The 20113-nt window shown below is 39.8% G+C and overlaps 1 protein-coding gene across 2 annotated transcripts in view; it reads left to right on the top strand.

Annotated features, from left to right (window-relative positions):
* HIF1A (hypoxia inducible factor 1 subunit alpha) overlaps positions 1-20113 on the top strand; it is a 66449-nt gene that overhangs the window by 35883 nt on the left and 10453 nt on the right. For both annotated transcript variants that reach the window (XM_060754135.2, XM_060754126.2), the window contains exons 2-9: positions 92-282; positions 4429-4574; positions 4728-4812; positions 8233-8345; positions 14029-14231; positions 16579-16685; positions 16887-17034; positions 19817-20037. In XM_060754135.2, coding sequence (XP_060610118.2) covers positions 92-282; positions 4429-4574; positions 4728-4812; positions 8233-8345; positions 14029-14231; positions 16579-16685; positions 16887-17034; positions 19817-20037 — 1214 coding nt within the window. The remainder of the gene's footprint in view (positions 1-91; positions 283-4428; positions 4575-4727; positions 4813-8232; positions 8346-14028; positions 14232-16578; positions 16686-16886; positions 17035-19816; positions 20038-20113) is intronic.

Genomic DNA, 20113 nt, shown 5'->3' with positions numbered 1-20113 from the left:
TTAAATCCCACAATAGATTATGCCCATATTATGAGTTGTTCTGAATCATATCTGTGGTTTTTCATATTAATTTTTCATTTTATTTCTGAAGGATAAGTTCAGAACGAAGGAAGGAGAAGTCACGAGATGCTGCTAGATGCCGGAGGAGTAAGGAGTCAGAGGTCTTCTATGAACTTGCTCACCAGTTGCCTCTACCTCATCACGTGAGTTCACATCTCGACAAAGCATCCATTATGAGGTTAACAATCAGCTACCTGCGGATGAGAAAGCTGCTGGATGCAGGTGAGACTTTCAGTGGCAGAAGAGTTCCTATGTGTCAGTGAAATAAGGGCATAGAGCTGTTACTGCGTAAAGGATTTCCTGTCTCTGTTGCAACAATCGGACGCTGCATCACTTCCCACCAGCTGCCCTCCACCCTGAACCCAAGGGGCGGGGGGGGGGGGGGGGGAGCTTTTATCTGTTATTGGTACAGCTCAAAGTTTATTTTATTCCTGTATTTCTACTCAGCTGGCGTCAGTATTTCTATGTGAGACAGTAAATTTTCCACAACATACATACGAAGAGCGAAAGATAACTGAAACCCATTGTTATTATGTTTATTATTATGTTTATTTATGCCCCACTTTATCTCCCAAAGGAGACTCAAAGCAGCTTGCAATTAAAAGTATGACCACACATAATCTAGAATATACAAACAGTAAAACAGAATTAAACATAACAGTATTAAAATTCACAGTTAAAATCCATTAAAACATATTCAAACCTAAAAGTCAGAGCACCCCCACACCATTAAGCACTCCCATTTCATTAAGGTTGCCAGGGCCTTGCAACTAGGAAACTTGATTTGTTTGCCAACATGCCCTAGCCTAGTATACGCTCAATCTTTGCACTATTTTCTTTGCCTATTTTTTAAAATTAGCCTTAGTTTGTCTGTTTGCTACATCTTGCCTATTGGCATGTAATAAAAGATCTTATCGGAGGGAAAAGGTTGCCCCCCCCCCCCCAATTGGAGCTGACCCGCTTCCTCCCAACTTTGTAGCTGAAGAATTTTAATTTGTGGTATTTTCTACTGTGTTATTGTTATGTTAGTCTGTTAGGTTTTGATATTGCCATTTATATATTACTAGCCGTCCCTTGCCACGCGTTGCTGTGGCCCACATGGGGGTTCTTGGCCCAATTCTATCGTTGGTGGGGTTCAGAATGCTCTGTGATTGTAGGTAAACTATAGATCCCAGCAACTAAAACTCCCAAATGTCAAGATTCTATTTTCCCCCAAACTCCACCAGTGTTCACATTTGGGCATATTGAGTATTCGTGTAGAGTTTGGTCCAGATCCATCATTGTTTAAGTCCACAATGATCTATGGGTGTAGGTGAACTACAACTCCAAAACCAAAGGACACTGCCTACCAAACCCTTCCAGTATTTTCTGTTGGTCATGAGAGAACTGTGTGCCAAGTTTGGTTCAATTCCATCGTTGGTGGGGTTCAGAATGCTCTTTGATTGTAGGTGAACTATAAATCCCAGCAACTACAACTCCCAAATGACAAAATCAATTTTTTTGAGTGAAGGTCATACATTGGGTTGTTAGGAGTCTTGTGTCCAAATTTGGTGTCAATTCCCCCAGTGGTTTTTGAGTTCTGTTAATATCACAAACGAACATTACATTTTTATTTATATAGATGTTTTTAATTTTGGCTTGGTTTTTGTATTTTGTTTTATTTTCTGTAAGGTTTTTCAGATTGCCCTTTATTATGTTTTTTTTTTTTTTGCTTTGGTTTTTGTATTGTGTTTTATTTTCCCTGAGTTCTGTTTGGAGACGGGTGTGTGTGTGTAGGGGGGGGGGGGGGGGGATAAATAAAGTCTTAATTATTAAAGATGGAAGGGGATAGTTTGTGTATCTGCATGGCCATTTGCTCCCCCTTCCCAGTTCCAGAGTTGAGAGAGAGAGGCATAAGATCGAGTGACATCTGTGCTGCAAAGATAATTCCCTGTGCCACGGTATACAACTATGGAAGGAGCCACATCAGGACTCCTTCGGGACCTTAGGGGGCCACATACACGTCATATCGTGTCCAGAAAATGAATAATTTCTTGCTTTCAAATGCCCTCTATAGGACAAAGGGGGAAATGTTTGCTATTTCTTTGGCCATTTTAGGCCTAAAAGAAGCCTTTTTCAAATGATGGGAAATGATTACCACCCCTGCACTAAAGTAATGATTCTTTAAGATTCTTGAGTTTCAAGGCTATAATTAATGTTTTCATCTTAGCTGTAACTGGAACGTAATCAACCCAATCTTATAGTATTTAACTTACTTGTCTTGTTGTGTGGTTGTTGTGAGTTGAATGTTTAGAATATACATAAATATCAGTGGTTGTGCTGTTTCATATGTACTATGCATTTTGTCTGGTTAATATTTATGTTCTGGATTAGGTTGCAGTCCCAATACAAGACCAGTTTTCTAGCTCAGGAGTGCTCATGGACATAACCTTATTATTTATTTAAGAAATTTATACTCCACCTTTCTCCACTTAAGGGCCCAAGGTGGCTTACAGCAAATAAAAACATTCATAATAAAAGATAAAACATTTTAAACCAAATATTAATAGTTGCTGTCACACATCCTAAAACATTAACCATAATAAGACATTAAGATTTTACAACCAACTATAAATACAACATACAGTCCAGGTTCTTCCTCAACTTTGTAAGTCCTGAGTTCAGTCAAAGGCTTCCGTGAAAATATAGGTTTTAAGGCTCCTCCTAAACTCCAACAGAGAGGGCACTGGTCTAATTTCCCCTGGAAGGGCATTCCAGAGGAGGGTTGCCACTCCCAAAAAGGATACCTCTCTGGAAATCTTTAACCTGAAGGAATCACGGAACTGAGTCGACACCAGCCTTTCCCCACTAAATCTGAGAGTTCTTGCTGGTGTGTATTGTGGGACTGGCTGTCGCAAGTAGTCTGGGCTGATGCTGTGAAGGGCTTTAAAGGTCAAAACCAGCACCTTGAGTCGTGCCCAGAAACTAATTGGCAACCAATGAAGCTGCTTCAGGAACAGAGTAGTATGTTCTCTTACATCCGCGCCCGTTAGCAGTCAGGCTACAGATCTTGAACAAATTGAAGTTTCTGAACTATTTTCAAAGGCAGCCCCTATCTATGGCCCTATCTATGGCCTGCAGTGATTTTGCCTACCTTTATCTAATATGACACCTGCACTCATTTTTAATGTAATCGGAGTTGGTTTTGCTCCACCATGTGCTGGAGTGCTGAGTCATTAAAATAAACTGGGCTGAGTAGTAGGATCATGCGACCCTTATAAAATAAATATTTTTGTTTTTAAAAAGCACTGTCTTTATTCTGTCCCAGTGAACTCTCATGCAGTAGGCTTTTCCTTCTATCCAGATTTAATTTCAGTTTATTTAAATAATTACTTTATCTAACCTATCGCCAACTCCAGTCCCTAATTTCTAATCTCCCTGGTGTCCCCAGAATATGAAGGGAAGGAACTCAAGACTGGAGAATATGTGGCTTTCTAGATGTCATTGGGTTGCACTCCTCTCTTTCATAGTTGCAGCACGTTCACCTCTGGAGAACATTTTGTTGCTCAGCAAAGAGTACAAAACTCAAAACCTGGGAAACCCATTTGGTCAAAGACCAAGAGTTTGAGCATAAGTCCACCAAATTAGGCCAGATGTTGGAAACAACAGGTTGGAGCTGGTTAGTATTTGGATGAGGGACCACAAAGGTATTCCAGGTGCTACAGGCTATATTTGAGGGAAGGTCATTGCAAACCACCTCCTGAGTATTCTGAACTTAAGAAAGCTCTGTGAAATATGTACGGTTCACTACAAAACAGGCAGTTTGAAGGCACATAAAATGCACACACATACAATGTAAGTTTACACACCAGAATCTTGCTGTAATTAAAATAACATAACTGGGTATGTTTTTCTTTCTTTCTCCATTATCTTCTACTTCCTCTATTAGATTGCAAATTTGGGGAAGTCCATAGATTAATGGCTAGGTGCATGCTTTGCATGTCAAAGGTCCTCATTCTCTGGTATCTCCAGGCAGGGCTGGGAAAAATTTTGGTGTGCAACTCTGGAGAGGAGTGCATTGTTGTTGCCCTCTGGGTGTTTTTGGTCTACATTTTTCATCTGCTGTGTCCATTATAACCAGCTTGGTGGAATTATTGGAGCAGCAATCAAAAATGTCTAGAGGTCCACAATTGACTATCACTGATATAAACAATATATTATAAAACAAGAGAATAATAAAATTTTGCTTTGAACCCGTATGTGTGGTCGATTATAATCTTAATTATATTTTACTGCCATGGACATATATCTTTCTTGTATAGTATAAACAAGTAAATGTAAACATTGTTGGCAGACCAAGTTTAACCAATGGATATATGTCTATTCTAGGTGACTTGGAGGCAGAAGCTGAAATGGAGACACAGCTGAATTGCTTTTACTTAAAAGCCCTTGATGGATTTGTCATGGTTCTCTCAGAAGATGGTGACATGATCTACATGTCTGAAAATGTGAACAAGTGTATGGGACTCACACAGGTATGATGGAATTAGCAATTCTTCCAACTGCTCTGACAATTATAACAGCGGGTGCTATCTAGTCAAAGTCTCAGTGCTGACCTTGGATTATGTCAGGTGTTTTATCTACTATAAATACGCTGCACTCTACTAAGCGTTCTCTATCTTTTACAGTTTGATCTAACTGGACACAGTGTGTTTGATTTCACTCATCCATGTGACCATGAAGAGCTGAGAGAGATGCTCACGCACCGGAACGGTAAGAGAGAATTGTTTTGGCTTTTGATTTCACAACAAATGGCTCCTTAAATTTTGCACCTTAATCTTTACTGCTACCTTGTGCATAATGTATTTATGGAAAAGCCAAAGAGTCATTTAGCTCCACAGCACCCAGGTCAATGGTTTAAATGTATGAAAAAGTGTTGAAAGTCAACATTTGCTGTATCTTGCTGACATTAATCTTCATTATGAATGCTGTCACTCTTAAAAGGCAGAATTTAAATATATATAAATAAATTTTAATATAAATATAATGCCAGAATATTATTGGTGTTTTGCATTCATATGGCCTACAGTTGACTGATGTTGCCATTTGACCCAAGGGTTGCAAAATATGGAGTTTCTGAGACTGTTTAATATGGGGGATTGGCATTTCTTTTCCATGAAAAGGAAATGAAATACCAGTCCATGAAACATCATTTTGAATCACACTGATTCAAAAATGATGTAAAAATGGTGCTACAAAATATAGGATCTCAGTCTTGAAGTAATATAGTGAACCTGTCACAGTGGTTTGTTGGTAGTTGGTTTTCAAAAGAGGTTTACCTTTGCTGTCCTATAAGAATGTGGCAAAGTGTAATCTACTCAGTGTCACCCGGTTAGTTTCTGTGACAGAATGGGATGACAGTCCTGAGGAAAAAAAGTGAAGTATAAATACAACAATAAATAAATAAACAATAACATAATAATAATGGCTATGTTGTTGACCACCTTCAAATTGGTTCTGATTTAGGGCAATTCTAAAGTAAATCTGTTTAATTACTCGTTTTCGATATGTAATTGCTTTTAACATATTTTAAGTATCCTAAATTAATATGTTAAGTTGACTGTGTAATTTTCATTTTTTTATTTGGATTGTTTTCAGTATTTTGCCTCAATATACTTTATTTTCTGCTTTTGCTCCTGTATGGCAGTGGTTCTCAACCTGTGGGTCCCCAGATGTTTTGGCTTTCAACTCCCAGAAATCCTAACACTTGGTAAACTGACTGGGACTTCTGGGAATTGTAGTCCAAAACACCTGGGGACCGTATGAGATGCTCAGTTGGATGTAGGCTTGATTTGTTCAATATTTCACTTCTTTGCATGTGGAAAAAAGCCAGCCCACATAGCAATAAAATAATTAGTACAGTGAATGCTCTATAAAGAATTGTATACTTGAGTGGCATAACGCTTCCCCTCACACCACCCAAAATGGATTGGACATCAATCAGTGTTGTGTTCCAGTGGCCACGTGGATAATAAGTATCCTTGGACTAGTTCCTTTGAACAAGCTCCAAGGATGTAAAATGTTTGACAATACTAAATCCTTACTTAGCTTGGCTCAAATTTGCTATTGTTGAAATAAGTTAAATGTGTATCTTTAGGGATTTGATTACTTGTGATTTAACTAATATATTCTCTCTGGGAATCTCTATGACACCCACTTCATACAATTGCATTAGAGGACCTGGAGATCCCCAGAGAGAACACTTCTCTAGTCATTTATAGACTTCCTGCTCATGTGTTGAAGAAACTAGAGATTCCTAAGTGTTCTCTCAGATAAAAATAATGGATTTCTATTAGTGTTTTTTCCACATTCTCAGGGCCCTGTGCCTCTAACCCTAGTTAATATGGAGGGCTGACTCACTATTTGGGATGGTGTTATAATACACCTTCAGACTCCAGCCAGCACTGTACCAGTGAATGGCCACAAAGTACTTAAACTTGGTATAATGGGACCAATGTGTTATACTTTACTTACTTAGGCTATCCTTCGTAGCCCGAGGATGATGGTCCTCCAAGTGTAGTGTCTCAAAAGTTAGTGATGTAACAATCTCAGCACAAAATCTTGTGTGTAGCATGTGCATATCCGTCCTTTTGCAGAGTTGAAAATCCTGGTTAATTATGTGCCAGGTGTACTATTCTGTCCTAACTTAAATTTCTCAATTATGCAAAGTAGCTTGTCTGGTTTAATGATAGATCTGTTTGCAAGATGTACTTGAGAAGTACTTTAAGGACATCCTTGAATATGAAACAAGCCTGGTTTGAGTTGCTTACATATCTTTCCAATAATAATAGAGTAAAATAATAAATGTAATAATAATTGAGTAAAATAATGCAAATGTAATAATAACTGTAATAATAAAGTAAAATAATAAAAGTAATAATACACAGAGAAGCCATTGAAATCCACAAGCATGTGGACAATTTCAACAGAAAGGAGGAGACCATGAAAATGAACAAAATCTGGCTACCAGTATTAAAAAACTCTAAAATTGCAACAGCACAACAACAGAGAGGAAACAAACAAGGACATCTAATCACCTCTCAACAAAAGTTTGCTCTAGGCACTGTCAGGCCATTATATGCTAATCAAGGTGGTCAGTTGAAACATTCACACCTAGCTCCAGCAGACAAGAGTCCTTTGTCTCACCCTGGTCATTCCACAGACATATAAACCCTTTTTCCTAGTTCCAACAGACCTCACTACCTCTGAGGATGCTTGCCATAGATGCAGGCGAAACGTCAGGAGAGAATGCCTCTAGACCATGGCCATATAGCCTGAAAAAAACCTACAACAACCCAAAAGTAATGATAATAGAGTAAAATAATGTAAATGTAATAATGATAATACTAATAATAATACTACTACTACTACTACTACTAATAATAATAATAATAATAATAATAATAATAGAGTAAAATGATAAATGTAATAATAATCATAATCATAATAGAGTAAAATAATAAATAACCTTGACTCGAATATAAGCTGAGGGGGGATTTTTCAGCCTAAAAAGGAGGCTGAAAAACTTGGTTTATACCGAGCATATACGGTAGCAGGTTTCCCACCGTCATGGAGAGTCTATGCTCCTAACTTCAGCAAATGTGGAGAGATGACTATATTCCATTCCTTATGTGTAATCTTTCTCTCAATTTTTTTCTTCTCCATTAAGTAAAAAAAATTGAGGGGACATAGTAACATTTATAGCAACCATACTAGTTTAGCTGATGATACATCTAGTTCAAGATTGACCACACAGGAATCCAAGGAACGTTGTCTTGCTGTAAACATGTTATCTGCTGTTATCTATTTGTTTGCTCTCAGTCTTAAGCAGAAGTTACTAAACTAACTGGAAACCAGAAGACTGGCACGTCTTCTCAACCCAAAACCTTGATTGCTTTTTCCATTAGAAGCCAGGGTTCATAAACGCAAATTAAACATTTTAAACAGAAAACTGCAACTCTTTAAGATCCTAGCTTGTCATTCTATTTGATCACAGCTATTGTTTCTTGTAGCTTGCCACAAGAGATTGCATAATATTTTAGAGCATTACATCTGCTGTATATGTATTGTAGTTGCTAAATTCTGAGTTTTGTTTGAAACTATTACCATTGATGTCACACTCTCTTTCATCAGGTCCAGTGAAAAAAGGAAAAGAGCAAAATACAGAGCGCAGCTTTTTTCTCAGAATGAAGTGTACGTTAACCAGCAGAGGAAGGACTGTCAACATAAAGTCTGCCACATGGAAGGTAATTGTATTGTGCTCCCAAAACAATAGCTTTCTGATGTTTGTATCCAGAGTTATCTGTGTATCATTGCTCATAATCAAGTGAGCCTTTCAGCACACAGCACATCACTGCGAGCTAAATCCATCTTCTGCTCATTAGCTTTTGACTCCCTTTGGGTAATTGGATTTTTATAAGAAAAGTAGAAGCATTCCCTTAAAGTGAGTTTTTTTTTATAACCTTGGGTCCCATCTACACTGGCCATTTAGTGTAGTTTGGAGTTACCTGGTTTCAAACTGTAGTGGCCAGACAACAAACTCTCACATAAGTGTGTGAAAGAAAGCCTTTAACGTGCACCAGAGTTCTGTGGTTTGCGTAATCGCTATTCAGGCCCTCAGACTGGTTCCATGATACCGTATGTAATTGTTTGTATTTTCTTTTATACCAGTTTAAAACTGAACTAAAGTCAGTGTAGATGGAGCCTTGGTCAGATGCCTCCTTCTAGCTTGGCAGTTGCTGCTTTGTATCCTTAGCTTCAAATCTGTTGCAGGGGTTTGCACCAATATGGAGGTTTTTTGATAACTAATTTCCTCACCTTTGTGTTATTTCCACTCAAACGGAACATATTTGTGAATTCTAGCTTACATTAGGGTGGTGCTTTGGCACCGCCCTAATGTCCCCTGTGGGGTGAGAAGGGCGAAATATAAATACTGTAAATAAATAATATGTTAAGTGTTGGGTTAGAGAGATCCCATTTACAATGCATTATGGTGCATATGTAGACCTAAGGATCTTGGAATAGTTTTGCCTTGAGTTTCCTGAGCTGTGAAACACAAGGCTGCCACAAAGGAGGAGAAGGGGAGCCAGGAGGAGGATTAGACAATGAGAGACCACTACCGGACCTCTGGTTGAAAACAGTTATTGTTATTGGGCCCTGTTAGTGGCCAGATTTTTAACCGGAGCGAATTACAGAGAGTGGTCAACCCTCCTGTTTAAGGAGCTCCACTGGCTGCCATTTATCTTCCAGGCCCAATTCAAGGTGCAGGTTTTGACCTACAAAGCCCTGAACGGTTTGGGACCTGCCTACCTGCGCAACCGCTTTTCCGTCTACGAACCCACATGACCTCTTCGATCTTCCGGAAAGGCTCTTCTCTCACTCCCACCTGCATCGCAAGTGCAACTTGTGGGGATGAGAGAAAGGGCCTTCTCTGTGATGGTCCCCTGGTTCTGGAATTCACTCCCCAGAGACATTAGGCATGCCCCCAAGCTGGCAATCTTCAGGAGGAATCTGAAAACCTGGTTATTCCAGTGTGCCTTCAATGCTTGAATGTAAGATATTCCCAGACCAAATTTTGCACAAATGACCTCAGAAGCACTTTATTTTATGGTTCGTGCAATTAATTCCTTCCCCAATCTGGATCTCCCTCCCCAACAATTTCCATTGCCCAATCCAGTTTTTTAAATTTTTAAATTTTTATCCTTAAATTTGGCCTTGCCCTGTGCAATTTCTGTGTGTTTACTGTTCAATTTTATACTGCTGTCTCCCTTATTATTTAGGTTTTGCATTTTATGTTTTTTAGTTCTGTTATGCCTTGTGTTACATTGTGTTATGCTTTTGTGTAATATTGTGTTTACTGTATTGATGGGCGTGGCCTCATGTAAGCCGCCCTGAGTCCCCCTGGGGGAGATGGAGCGGGGCATAAATAAAGTTATTATTATTATTATTATTATTATTATTATTATTATTATTAGTCCATGTTAGCCTAGTTATATCACTGGCCATCAGTCTCAACCCACATAGCTTTGGGAATTTCAGTTGGCTTCTGTAATCAATGTGGATATTTTATGTTCATTTTATAATTATTTGATTGAAAATGTGGGTGTTTTATGTTCATTTATAATTGTTTGATTTTTATAGATGTAAGGTTCTAAGTTGTTTTGATATATTTTGGGTTATTATGTTGGTTCTTGTTATGTTATTGAGGCGTTAAATGTTTGCCTTTTTGCATGATAGAATCCACACCGAGTCCCACCTGGGAAGATAGGGCAGGATATAAATAAAGTTGTTGTTGTTGTTATTATTATTTGAAACACAACAAGATGAGTCCACAGCAGACACTCTGCTGGCTGTTGTATTGGATCACATGTCGGACACTTCCCAAGTGTCTAAGTGCCCTCCCAGAATAAGGACTCCCAAGCAATATGTCCCAAATGCACTTTACGAGAGATTTAGTACTGTCTGCACGCCCACCTATCTTTAAAATATCCAACCTATTTCCCTGGACATGCCCAGCATTTTAAAATTTTAATTCCTACATTTGGCCCTGCCACCGGTTTTTAATTGCGTCGTGTCATTATCATATTGTTTTGCTTTGTTATGAGTTATTTATTGTTGTATTGTTGTTGTTATGTTTTATGATGTATTTGGGCTCGGCCTCTTGTAAGTCGCACCGAGTCCTGCGGGAGATGGTAGCAGGGTATAAATAAAGGTTTGTTATTATTATTAAGACTGTGTGATATATCAGCAAATAATGTGTGCAGTTCCCAGTAAGGTGGCCTTTTGTAGCTGGCAGATGGTAATTTTGACAGTGCCGATTGTGTTGAAGTGCAGGCCAAGGTCTTGTGGCACTGCATCCAGTGTGCCGATCACCACTGGGACCACCTTGAGTGGCTTGTGCCAGAGTCTTTGCAGTTCAATTTTTAAATCCTCATATCGTGTCAGCTTTTCCAGTTGTTTCCTTACTGTGATTGTGTTTATTGGAATGTTTATTTTATGATTTTTTTTCTTTTCTCTTTTAATGTCATTTTGATAATGTTGTTGTTGTTTGCTGTATATGTTTTGATTTTATTGCTATATTATGTTGTCCGGGTTTGGCCCCATGTAAGCTGCCCCGAGTCCCCATTATTGTTTCTCTTCAATCCTGCTGTCACCTGAGATTGCGACATCGACGATCCATACTTTGTTTTTTAACACGATTGTGAGGTCAGGAGTATTATGCTCCAAATCTCTGTCTGTCTGAATCCGGAAGTCCCAGAAGAGTTTGGCGTGTTCATTCTCTGTAACTTTTTCCGGCTTGTGATCACACCAGTTAGTTGTCGCAGGCAGATGGTATTTGTGGCACAAGTTCCAATGAAATTATTGTGGACAATTTCAACAGAAAGGAGGAAACCATGAAAATGAACAAAATCTGGCTACCAGTATTAAAAAACTCTAAAATTACAACAGCTAAACAACAGAGAGGAAGCAGGCAGGGACATCTAATTACCTCTCAACAAAAGTTTGCCCCAGGCACAGTCAGGCCATTGTATACTAATCAAGGTGGTCAGTTGAAACATTCACACCTAGCTCCAGCAGACAAGAGTCCTTTGTCTCACCCTGGTCATTCCACAGATATATAAACCCTTTGCCTAGTTCCAACAGACCTCAATACCTCTGAGGATGCTTGCCATAGATGCAGGCGAAACATCAGGAGAGAATGCCTCTAGACCAGTGTTTCTCAACCTGGGGGTTGGGACCCCTGAGGGGGTCGCAGGGGATGTCAGAGGGGTCACTGAAGAGCATCAGAAAACATAGTATTTTCTGTTAGTCATGGGGAGTTCTGTGTGGGAAGTCTGGCCCAATTCTATCTTTGGTGGAGTTCAGAAGGCTCTTTGATTGTAGGTGAAATAGAAATCCCAGCAACTACAACTCCCAAATGTCAAGGTCTATTTTCCCCGAACTCCACCTGTAATATTCTTCGGGTGACAGACTCACCAGCCAGCGGAGTTCCCGGGGTAACGATGTTTATTCAACACGAGTAGGGGTAACAACTACATTTACTATCAAAACATCCAGTAGTACAATGCATTGCCGGTGTGGCCACCCAAGGCTGTGTCTTAAAGGCACACTATACTACATCTCCCTTTCACAACATAATAACTACACATTTTACAAAGAATACATTTTATAAGAGTATTAAAAATACATATCTCCACGGCCTTCTCAAGTGTAAGATCAGCCTCTTTCAACAGCCTTTCTTTCAGTCTTTCTTCCTTGATGCTGAAGACAATTTTATCTCTTATCATGTCATTAATTGCCGTTCCAAATTCACAGCTGACTGCCTTCAGTTTCAGCTCAGCAATAAATTGCTCATTTTTAACCCCAGGACTCTGTATATGGTTCCAGAAACAGAATCTTTCAAAAACAATGTTCTTCCGAGGTAAAAAATAAGTCCTAAACTGTTCCAGAACCTCTGAAATATCTTTTGGGTTCTCCTCGGCAAAAACAAACGTGTTATATAAAGAAACTCCTTCCTCTCCCACACAATGTAGCAGGATAGCTATCTGCCGCTTCTTTGATACACTTTCAAGTCCTGCTGCAGAAAGATACAACTGAAAAGCCTGTTCCCACCGTCTCCAGTTCTCAGGCATATTGCCTTGCATAGCAAGAGGAGGAGGAGGACGAAATGACTCCATGTCTTGGTATTCCTTATCTGGGAACTCTAGCTTCAGAGTTGCAGCACAGGAGAGGTTTATATCCCATTTCTGACACCATGTAATATTCTTCGGGTGACAGACTCACCAGCCAGCGGAGTTCCCGAGGTAACGATGTTTATTCAACACGAGTAGGGGTAACAACTACATTTACTACAGAGAGAGAGCTTTTATCAAAACATCCAGTAGTACAATGCATTGCCGGTGTGGCCACCCAAGGCTGTGTCTTAAAGGCACACTATACTACACCACCAGTGTTCACATTTGGGCATATTGAGGATCCATGCCAAGTTTGGTCCAGATCCATCATTGTTTGAGTCCACAGTGCTCTCTAGATGTAGATGAACTACAACTCCAAAACTCAAGGTCAATGTCCACCAAACTGTTCCAGTATTTTCTGTTGGACACAGGAGTTCTGTGTGCCAAATTTGGCTCAATTCTATCATTAGTGGAGTTCAGAATTCTCTTTGATTGTAGGTGAACTATAAATCCCAGCAACTACATCACCTAAATGACAAAATCAACCCTCCCCCAACCCCACCAGCATTCAAATGTCGGTGTATCAGATATTTGTGCCAAATTTGGTCCAGTGAATGAAAATACATCCTGTATATCATATATTTACATTACGATTCAAAACAGGAGCAAAATTACAGTTATGAAGTAACAACGAAAATAATGTTGTGGTTGGGGGTCACCACGACATGAGGAACTGTATTAAAGGGTCACGGCATCAGGAAGGTTGAGAAGCACTGCTCTAGACCATGGCCATATAGCCCAAAAAAACCTACAGCAACCCAATGAAATTATTATTATTTATTTATTTATTATTATTATTATTATTATTCCCTCGATTATTCTGAGAGACCCCTCTGCTTTTGACTGTCCCACAACTATCATTTGACAAAAGTCATCAGTCTGAAGCAGAGAGATGGGAACTGGGGCCAGAGAACTGGCTGTGATGAAAAGCCGGCTCCTCTTGGCTCTTCCTCTCCTTGAACTTGTTCCACCCCAGCTGCTGCTAAAAAAAATATTATGTAACTGCAGGATTGGTGCCTGCAATGGTTTTTAAAATTCTTCCACCCTTCTCTCTCTTTTCTTCTGCTGTATCCTTTGGATTGTAAGCCCAGGCTGCAACAGTTTTTATTTTTATTGAAAACGTTAGGCTAAAGTGACAAAAGTGCTTAACAATAAATTAACCAGTTCACCTTTTTCTTTTCACCTCTACATCCAGGTACTTCACTGCACAGGACACATTCGGGTCTACGACAATTGCAACAATCAGACAGTGTGTGGATATAAAAAACCTCCAATGACATGTTTGGTGTTAATCTGTGAACCCATCCCTCACCCATCAAATATCGAAGTCCCCTTGGACAGCAAAACATTCCTCAGCCGACACAGCCTTGACATGAAATTTTCATACTGTGATGAAAGGTAACACTTGGAGTCACGTTAGGGGATGAGTGGGTCCTCATTTTTCCAATCCTGTCCTTGTGAATGGCGATAGATACAGCTGTGTGTTTTCTGTCCTATTCCAGTCTTTCATTCTTATTTCTTTGTTTTGCTGTAGTCCCACGGTTTGATCAGTGACATGAATTTGTGTCTGACCTCTCTACTTATGTTAATTAAGATGTAAACATATTTTCCAGATAAACAAGAAGCCTAAAATTCTGTTGTGAGATTTGTTATCATGGTTGATAAGTTAGTAATCAGAAGAATTTAATGATATTATTGCAGCACCTTAAAAGAGACTAGACCAGGAATGCTTAGCAGCTGAGTTGTGCTGAACAACTTGGATTGCTGTATGTTATGCAGTCATTTGTGATGTTACTGGATTTGAACAATACGTTTTCTGTGTTATACTGCCTCCCAGTGGCTAAAAGCATATAATACTTGAGCCAACATACAAAAGATGAACATTTTAAATATATAATGTATAACCTGGAAAAACTGATTCAGTATGAATTTTAAAGGATTTTAATATGCTTTCAAGTGAGAGGCTGCATTGCACTGAAGTCTGGTTTGTTCCTGCTTCTAGGCAGGGGGTTGGACTGGATGGCCCATGAGGTCTCTTCCAAATCTATGATTCTATGATTTATACACTTTCCGTATCAGTCAGCTATTCCACTGTTAGAACCACAATGTTGGGCTTTTTGTATAAAAGTTTTTGTAGCACCCAGGAGAGATCTGTATTTAAAACTTTTGTATCCTACTTTTCATGCTGTAGAAACAGAAAAAGTCTAATCTACAATACTCTGAAATACTGTGACAAAACAGATTTTGGGGTTAGGATCATGGGGTTTTTATAGATTCCTAAGTGCTCCAAGGCAGGAAAATTTAAAAAAATCATAATTTTTTGCTTCCTATATAAGAAGCTGCGTTGTACAATAACTTGGTCATACCATTATTTTAGCCTGCTTCTAAATAGCAGCTAGTATCTCCATGCATTTAACAATACTGTGAGTTGCAGTATGGTGGCGAGTTGAAAATCTTACCTGGGTGAAACGTCAGGAGAGAATGCTTCTGGAACATTGCCATGTTGTTGTTGTTCATTCGTTCAGTCGTCTCCAACTCTTCGTGACCTCATGGACAAGCCCACGCCAGAGCTCCCTGTCTGCCGTCACCACCCCCAGCTCCTTCAAGGTCAGTCCAGTCACTTCAAGGATGCCATCCATCCATCTTGCCCTTGGTCAGCCCCTCTTCCTTTTGCCTTCCACTTTCCCCAGCATAATTGTCTTCTCTAGGCTTTGCTGGCCATACAGCCCGGAAAATTCACAGCAACCCACTTATCTGTTTGGTTTGCCACATACTGATAACCACCCTTGGTCACCTTCAGATGGATACAAAACAAGCTGAAACAGATGGCACAAACTGGATTTCAGCTGTGTTTGGATTCATAGAAGTTCTGTTTCCATAATTACATTTCTGTTCAGCAGTGGAACTGTCTGCCCCAGAGTGTGATGGAGGCTCTTTCTTTGGGGGCTTTTAAACAGAGGCTGGGTGGCCATCTGTTGGGGGTGCTTTGGATGCGATTTTCCTGCTTCTTGGCAGAATGGGGTTGGACTGGATGACCCACAAGGTCTCTTCTAACTCTATGATTTTACCCAGCAGAATGGTTATATATTTGTTGGAATAGATAGAATCATAGAATAGAGTTGGAAGAGACCTCATGGGCCATCCAGTCCAACTCCCTGCCAAGAAGCAGGAATATTGCATTCAAAGCACCCCTGACAGGTCCAACTAGCCTCTGTTTAAAAACCTCCAAAGAAGGAGCCTCCACCACACTCCGGGGCAGAGAGTTCCACTGCTGAATGGCTCTCACAGTCTTCCTAATGTCTTCCTAATGTTCAGATGGAATCTCCTTTCTTGTAGTTTGAAGCCATTGTTCCGCATCCAAGTCTCCAGGGAAGCAGAAAACAAGCTTGCTCCCTCCTCACTGTGACTTCCTCTCACATATTTATACATGGCTATCATATCTCCTCTCAGCCTTCTCTACTTCAGGCTAAACATGCCCAGCCCTTTAAACCTCTCCTCATAGGGCTTGTTCTCCAGACCCTTGATCGTTTTAGTCGTCCTCCTCTAGACACATTCCAGCTTGTCATCATCTCTCTTCAATTGTGGTGCCCAGAATGGGACACAATATAACCAAGGCAGAATAGAGGGGTAATTACACACATACAGCCATTTTGTGTTACAAAAACTTAATTTAATGGAGAGAAACTTTTAGTTGTGACATGAAGAGATATCATACATCAGCAACCTTCTTCCTTTTTCTATAAAGGATTACAGAGCTGATTGGCTACGATCCCGAAGAGCTCCTGGGTCGCTCCATATATGAATACTATCATGCCTTGGACTCTGATCATCTGACCAAAACACATCATGATAGTAAGTGCGGGGCTGTGGGTTGGGAAAACTTAACTGAAAATGACTTTGCACTGACATTGTTCTGTGGCCACCAATAATTGATGTGTTTCATGTGTGAACAGTGACATTATTATGCTTAGAATTACATGTGTTTTCATTGTGATGAGTTTTCGACTCCAGCCTAGTTGCACAAGTTAACGTGGCGCTCTTTTCTGTTTTCAGTGTTTGCTAAAGGGCAAGTGACCACTGGGCAGTACAGAATGCTTGCCAAGCAAGGGGGATACGTCTGGGTTGAGACTCAAGCAACCGTCATCTACAACACTAAGAATTCCCAACCACAATGTATAGTTTGTGTGAATTACGTCTTGAGGTGAGCTGGGAGTGGAGGCTGGTTTTGTGGCAAAAGGTCATTAGTTGGGCTTTAATTATACCCATTTGTCTTAAGCCTTGTTCCTTGTTTTGTTGTGTTCTCTTTGCTACTATGTTTTTGTCCAAGGTAGCAGAAATTCTTCAGTTTTAAGGGAAGTATTGAAAACCCACTGTGTGAAGTGGCTGAAGCACATACACTTCTTGTGGTGCACGTTTTGTGGTCCACTTCCAAATTAATTTTTGAATGTCTAGAAATGGGAATTTATTTGAAAATGGTAGCATTTGAATATGGCCTTACTTTCTTCTCACTGATTGTCTACGTCTTTAAAAATCTCAATATATTAATTGCATTATCAGACAACCATCCATTCAAGCGACAGGACTTCCCCTTTCTCCCTGTCCTTCTGCATCATATCTCCAGATCTTTTCTGAAATGTCCTTCGACCTTCAGGAGTAGATTTTGAGGACAGGGGTGAGGAGTATCTGGTCTGCTAGTAGTGTTTGTTTTAATAGTGGACAGACAAAGTGGGGTAAAATCTCTCTTTTTGATTATACTCTACGTTATGTTCAGACCTATATTTTCGGTATACTTTGACTCATTCTACAGAAGCCTAAAAAGAAAAAAAAATCAGACCCTTGCTCTGTTTAAGCTGGAATTGTTGCAGGCTTCAAAGACACCTCATAAAACAATGCAACAGATGTTTATTAATAAACTAGCTATCCCCTGCCACGCGTTGCAGTGGTCCAGTCTGTGTATATGTGTTTTGTGTGTGTATGTATGTGTATATGTGTATATATGTGGTTTTGCACATGCGTTGTAATGCATTTTTTATTTTTTGGCTTTTAAAGTCTCTTCTGCTGTGTTTTTCAGTGTTCTTATGAGTGATGGTCACTCGTTGGTCTGATAGATGTATTGTGTCAAATTTGGTGTCAGTTCATCCAGTGGTTTTTAAGTTATGTTAATCCCACAAACAAACATTACATTTTTATTTATATAGAAGATGCAACCCATTTTGTTGTGCTATATGCTATATGATTCTGTAACTCGGAGATAATACATCATAAAAAAAGATTTTAATTGTTGTGTTAAAAATAAGAAGACAAAATTTAAAGAAAAAATGAACTTACAAAACAAGTACCTGACTACCTTCTCAAGTCCATTGTGACTGAATTCAGTGACAGCAACATGGTCAGCAACGCTCAGTTTAGGTTACTTAAATCCCCTGTTATGTTCATTTGGGGAATATTCCATTTGTTTGGCTACCAACATGACAAAAGTCAAGATGAGATGCATGTCAAACATGAGTGAGAGTGCTAAGTGCTGAGCACAAGTTTACTCACAAACATACAGGTGGCCTTCAAATGTATGATTTTGAGGGCCTTATTTATTTATTTACAGCATTTATATTCTGCTCTTCTCACCCCAAAGGGAATTCAGGGTGGATCACAGAACACACACGGAAAACATTCAATGCTGTTAGACAGGATAAACAGCAGAAAGTGGTATTATGTCTCAACTTTGGCATTCTGGAGGTTGTGTTCGATTCCGGCCACAAGGGGGTGCTGTCACTCCATCTTCTATGACAAAGAGCCCTTGATCACAGACTTCCTCCTTCCTTTGATCACTGGCATTTTCTGGTATTTCCTTTTATGGTGCCATATAATACCTCTCTGCTTAAGCAGTGCCTAATATCTACTCACGGTTGTTTTTGAACTGCTTAGGTGGATAGTAAGCTGGCCTGAAGGTCAGGTGTTCACCCTGACCCGGGCTTCAAACTTGCAACCTTTTGATTGGTTGAAAGGCCAGCGGTTCTAATCTGGGGAGCAGAGTGAGCTCCTGCTTTTAGCCCTAGCTTCTGCCTACCTAGCAGTTTGAAAACAGGGAAATGTGAGTAGATCAATAGGTATCACTATGGTCGGAACATGACCTTGGAGGCATCTACAGACAATGCTGGCTCTTCATCCTAGAAATGGAGATGAGCACCACCCCCCAGAGTTGGACACAACTAGACTTCATGTCAAAGGGAAACCTTTACCTTTACTAAGTCTCCTCAAAAAGAAGATGGATAATTTATTTATTATTTATTTATTTACAGTATTTGTATACTGCTTTTCTCACCCTGAGGGGGACTCAAAGCGGTTTACACATAAGTAATCTAGATCAGTTTTCTGAGATTAAGTTTGTATTCCTCTGCAAATGAGTATAAGCCATAGAAGGGAGTGTTTGATGTGTTTTGGAGCAAGAGAAATGTCATGGCCCAATATGGTTGAACAATTCTCTATGAAATGTTAGTTTGTTTCCAAGAATAGACCTCATAATTCTTTGAAATGGGCAAAGGGCCTGTGTTTACAATGCTCAGGAGTTAACAGAAAAAAGTTGCACGGGGCAAGAATTATAATACGACTTCCATATTTATGGGGGATACATTCCTGGACTGCACATGGATACGTGAAACAATGAATCCTATGTTTCCCATATCCTGGATGATAAAGGAATGGGGGTATAACTTGCACAGGAGGCTCCAAGTCAGTGGTTCTCAACCTGTGGGTCCTCAGGTCTTTTGGCCTACAACTCCCAGAAATCCCAGCCTGTTTACAAGCTATTAGGATTTCCGGAAGCCAAAACATCTGGAGGCCCACAGGTTGAGAACCACTGGGTGAATAAGTGAAACTATGGATAAATGAAACCAAGTATATTAGCTCCATTAATTCAAACTGTATTGATGTAGGGCACCACGGGCTATTACCAGATCCCTAATCTTTTCTTCTTTGCTTCTCTGCAGTGGCGTTGTTCAGGGAGACTTGATTTTTTCACTCCAGCAAACAGAGTGCATGTTGAAGCCAGTAGAGTCTCCTGAGATGGGCGTGATCAAAATACTTGACCATACGGAACTGGAAGACAGCAACAGCCTCTTTGAGAAATTGAAGAAGGAGCCAGATGCATTAACCTACCTTGCTCCTGCGGCTGGAGACACTATCATAGCATTAGATTTCGACAGTGATGGTGGGTGTATGTTTAGTTCTAGGAACCTGCTGATGAATAAAGTTAGCTATAAAGTATGTTGAAAGTTGGATGCCCT

This window comes from Anolis sagrei, chromosome 1 (assembly GCF_037176765.1).
Source record: "Anolis sagrei isolate rAnoSag1 chromosome 1, rAnoSag1.mat, whole genome shotgun sequence".
Taxonomy (NCBI): domain Eukaryota; kingdom Metazoa; phylum Chordata; class Lepidosauria; order Squamata; family Dactyloidae; genus Anolis; species Anolis sagrei.
The sequence above is the reverse complement of the archived record's forward strand: the minus strand, read 5'-3'. Positions and strand labels throughout refer to the sequence as shown.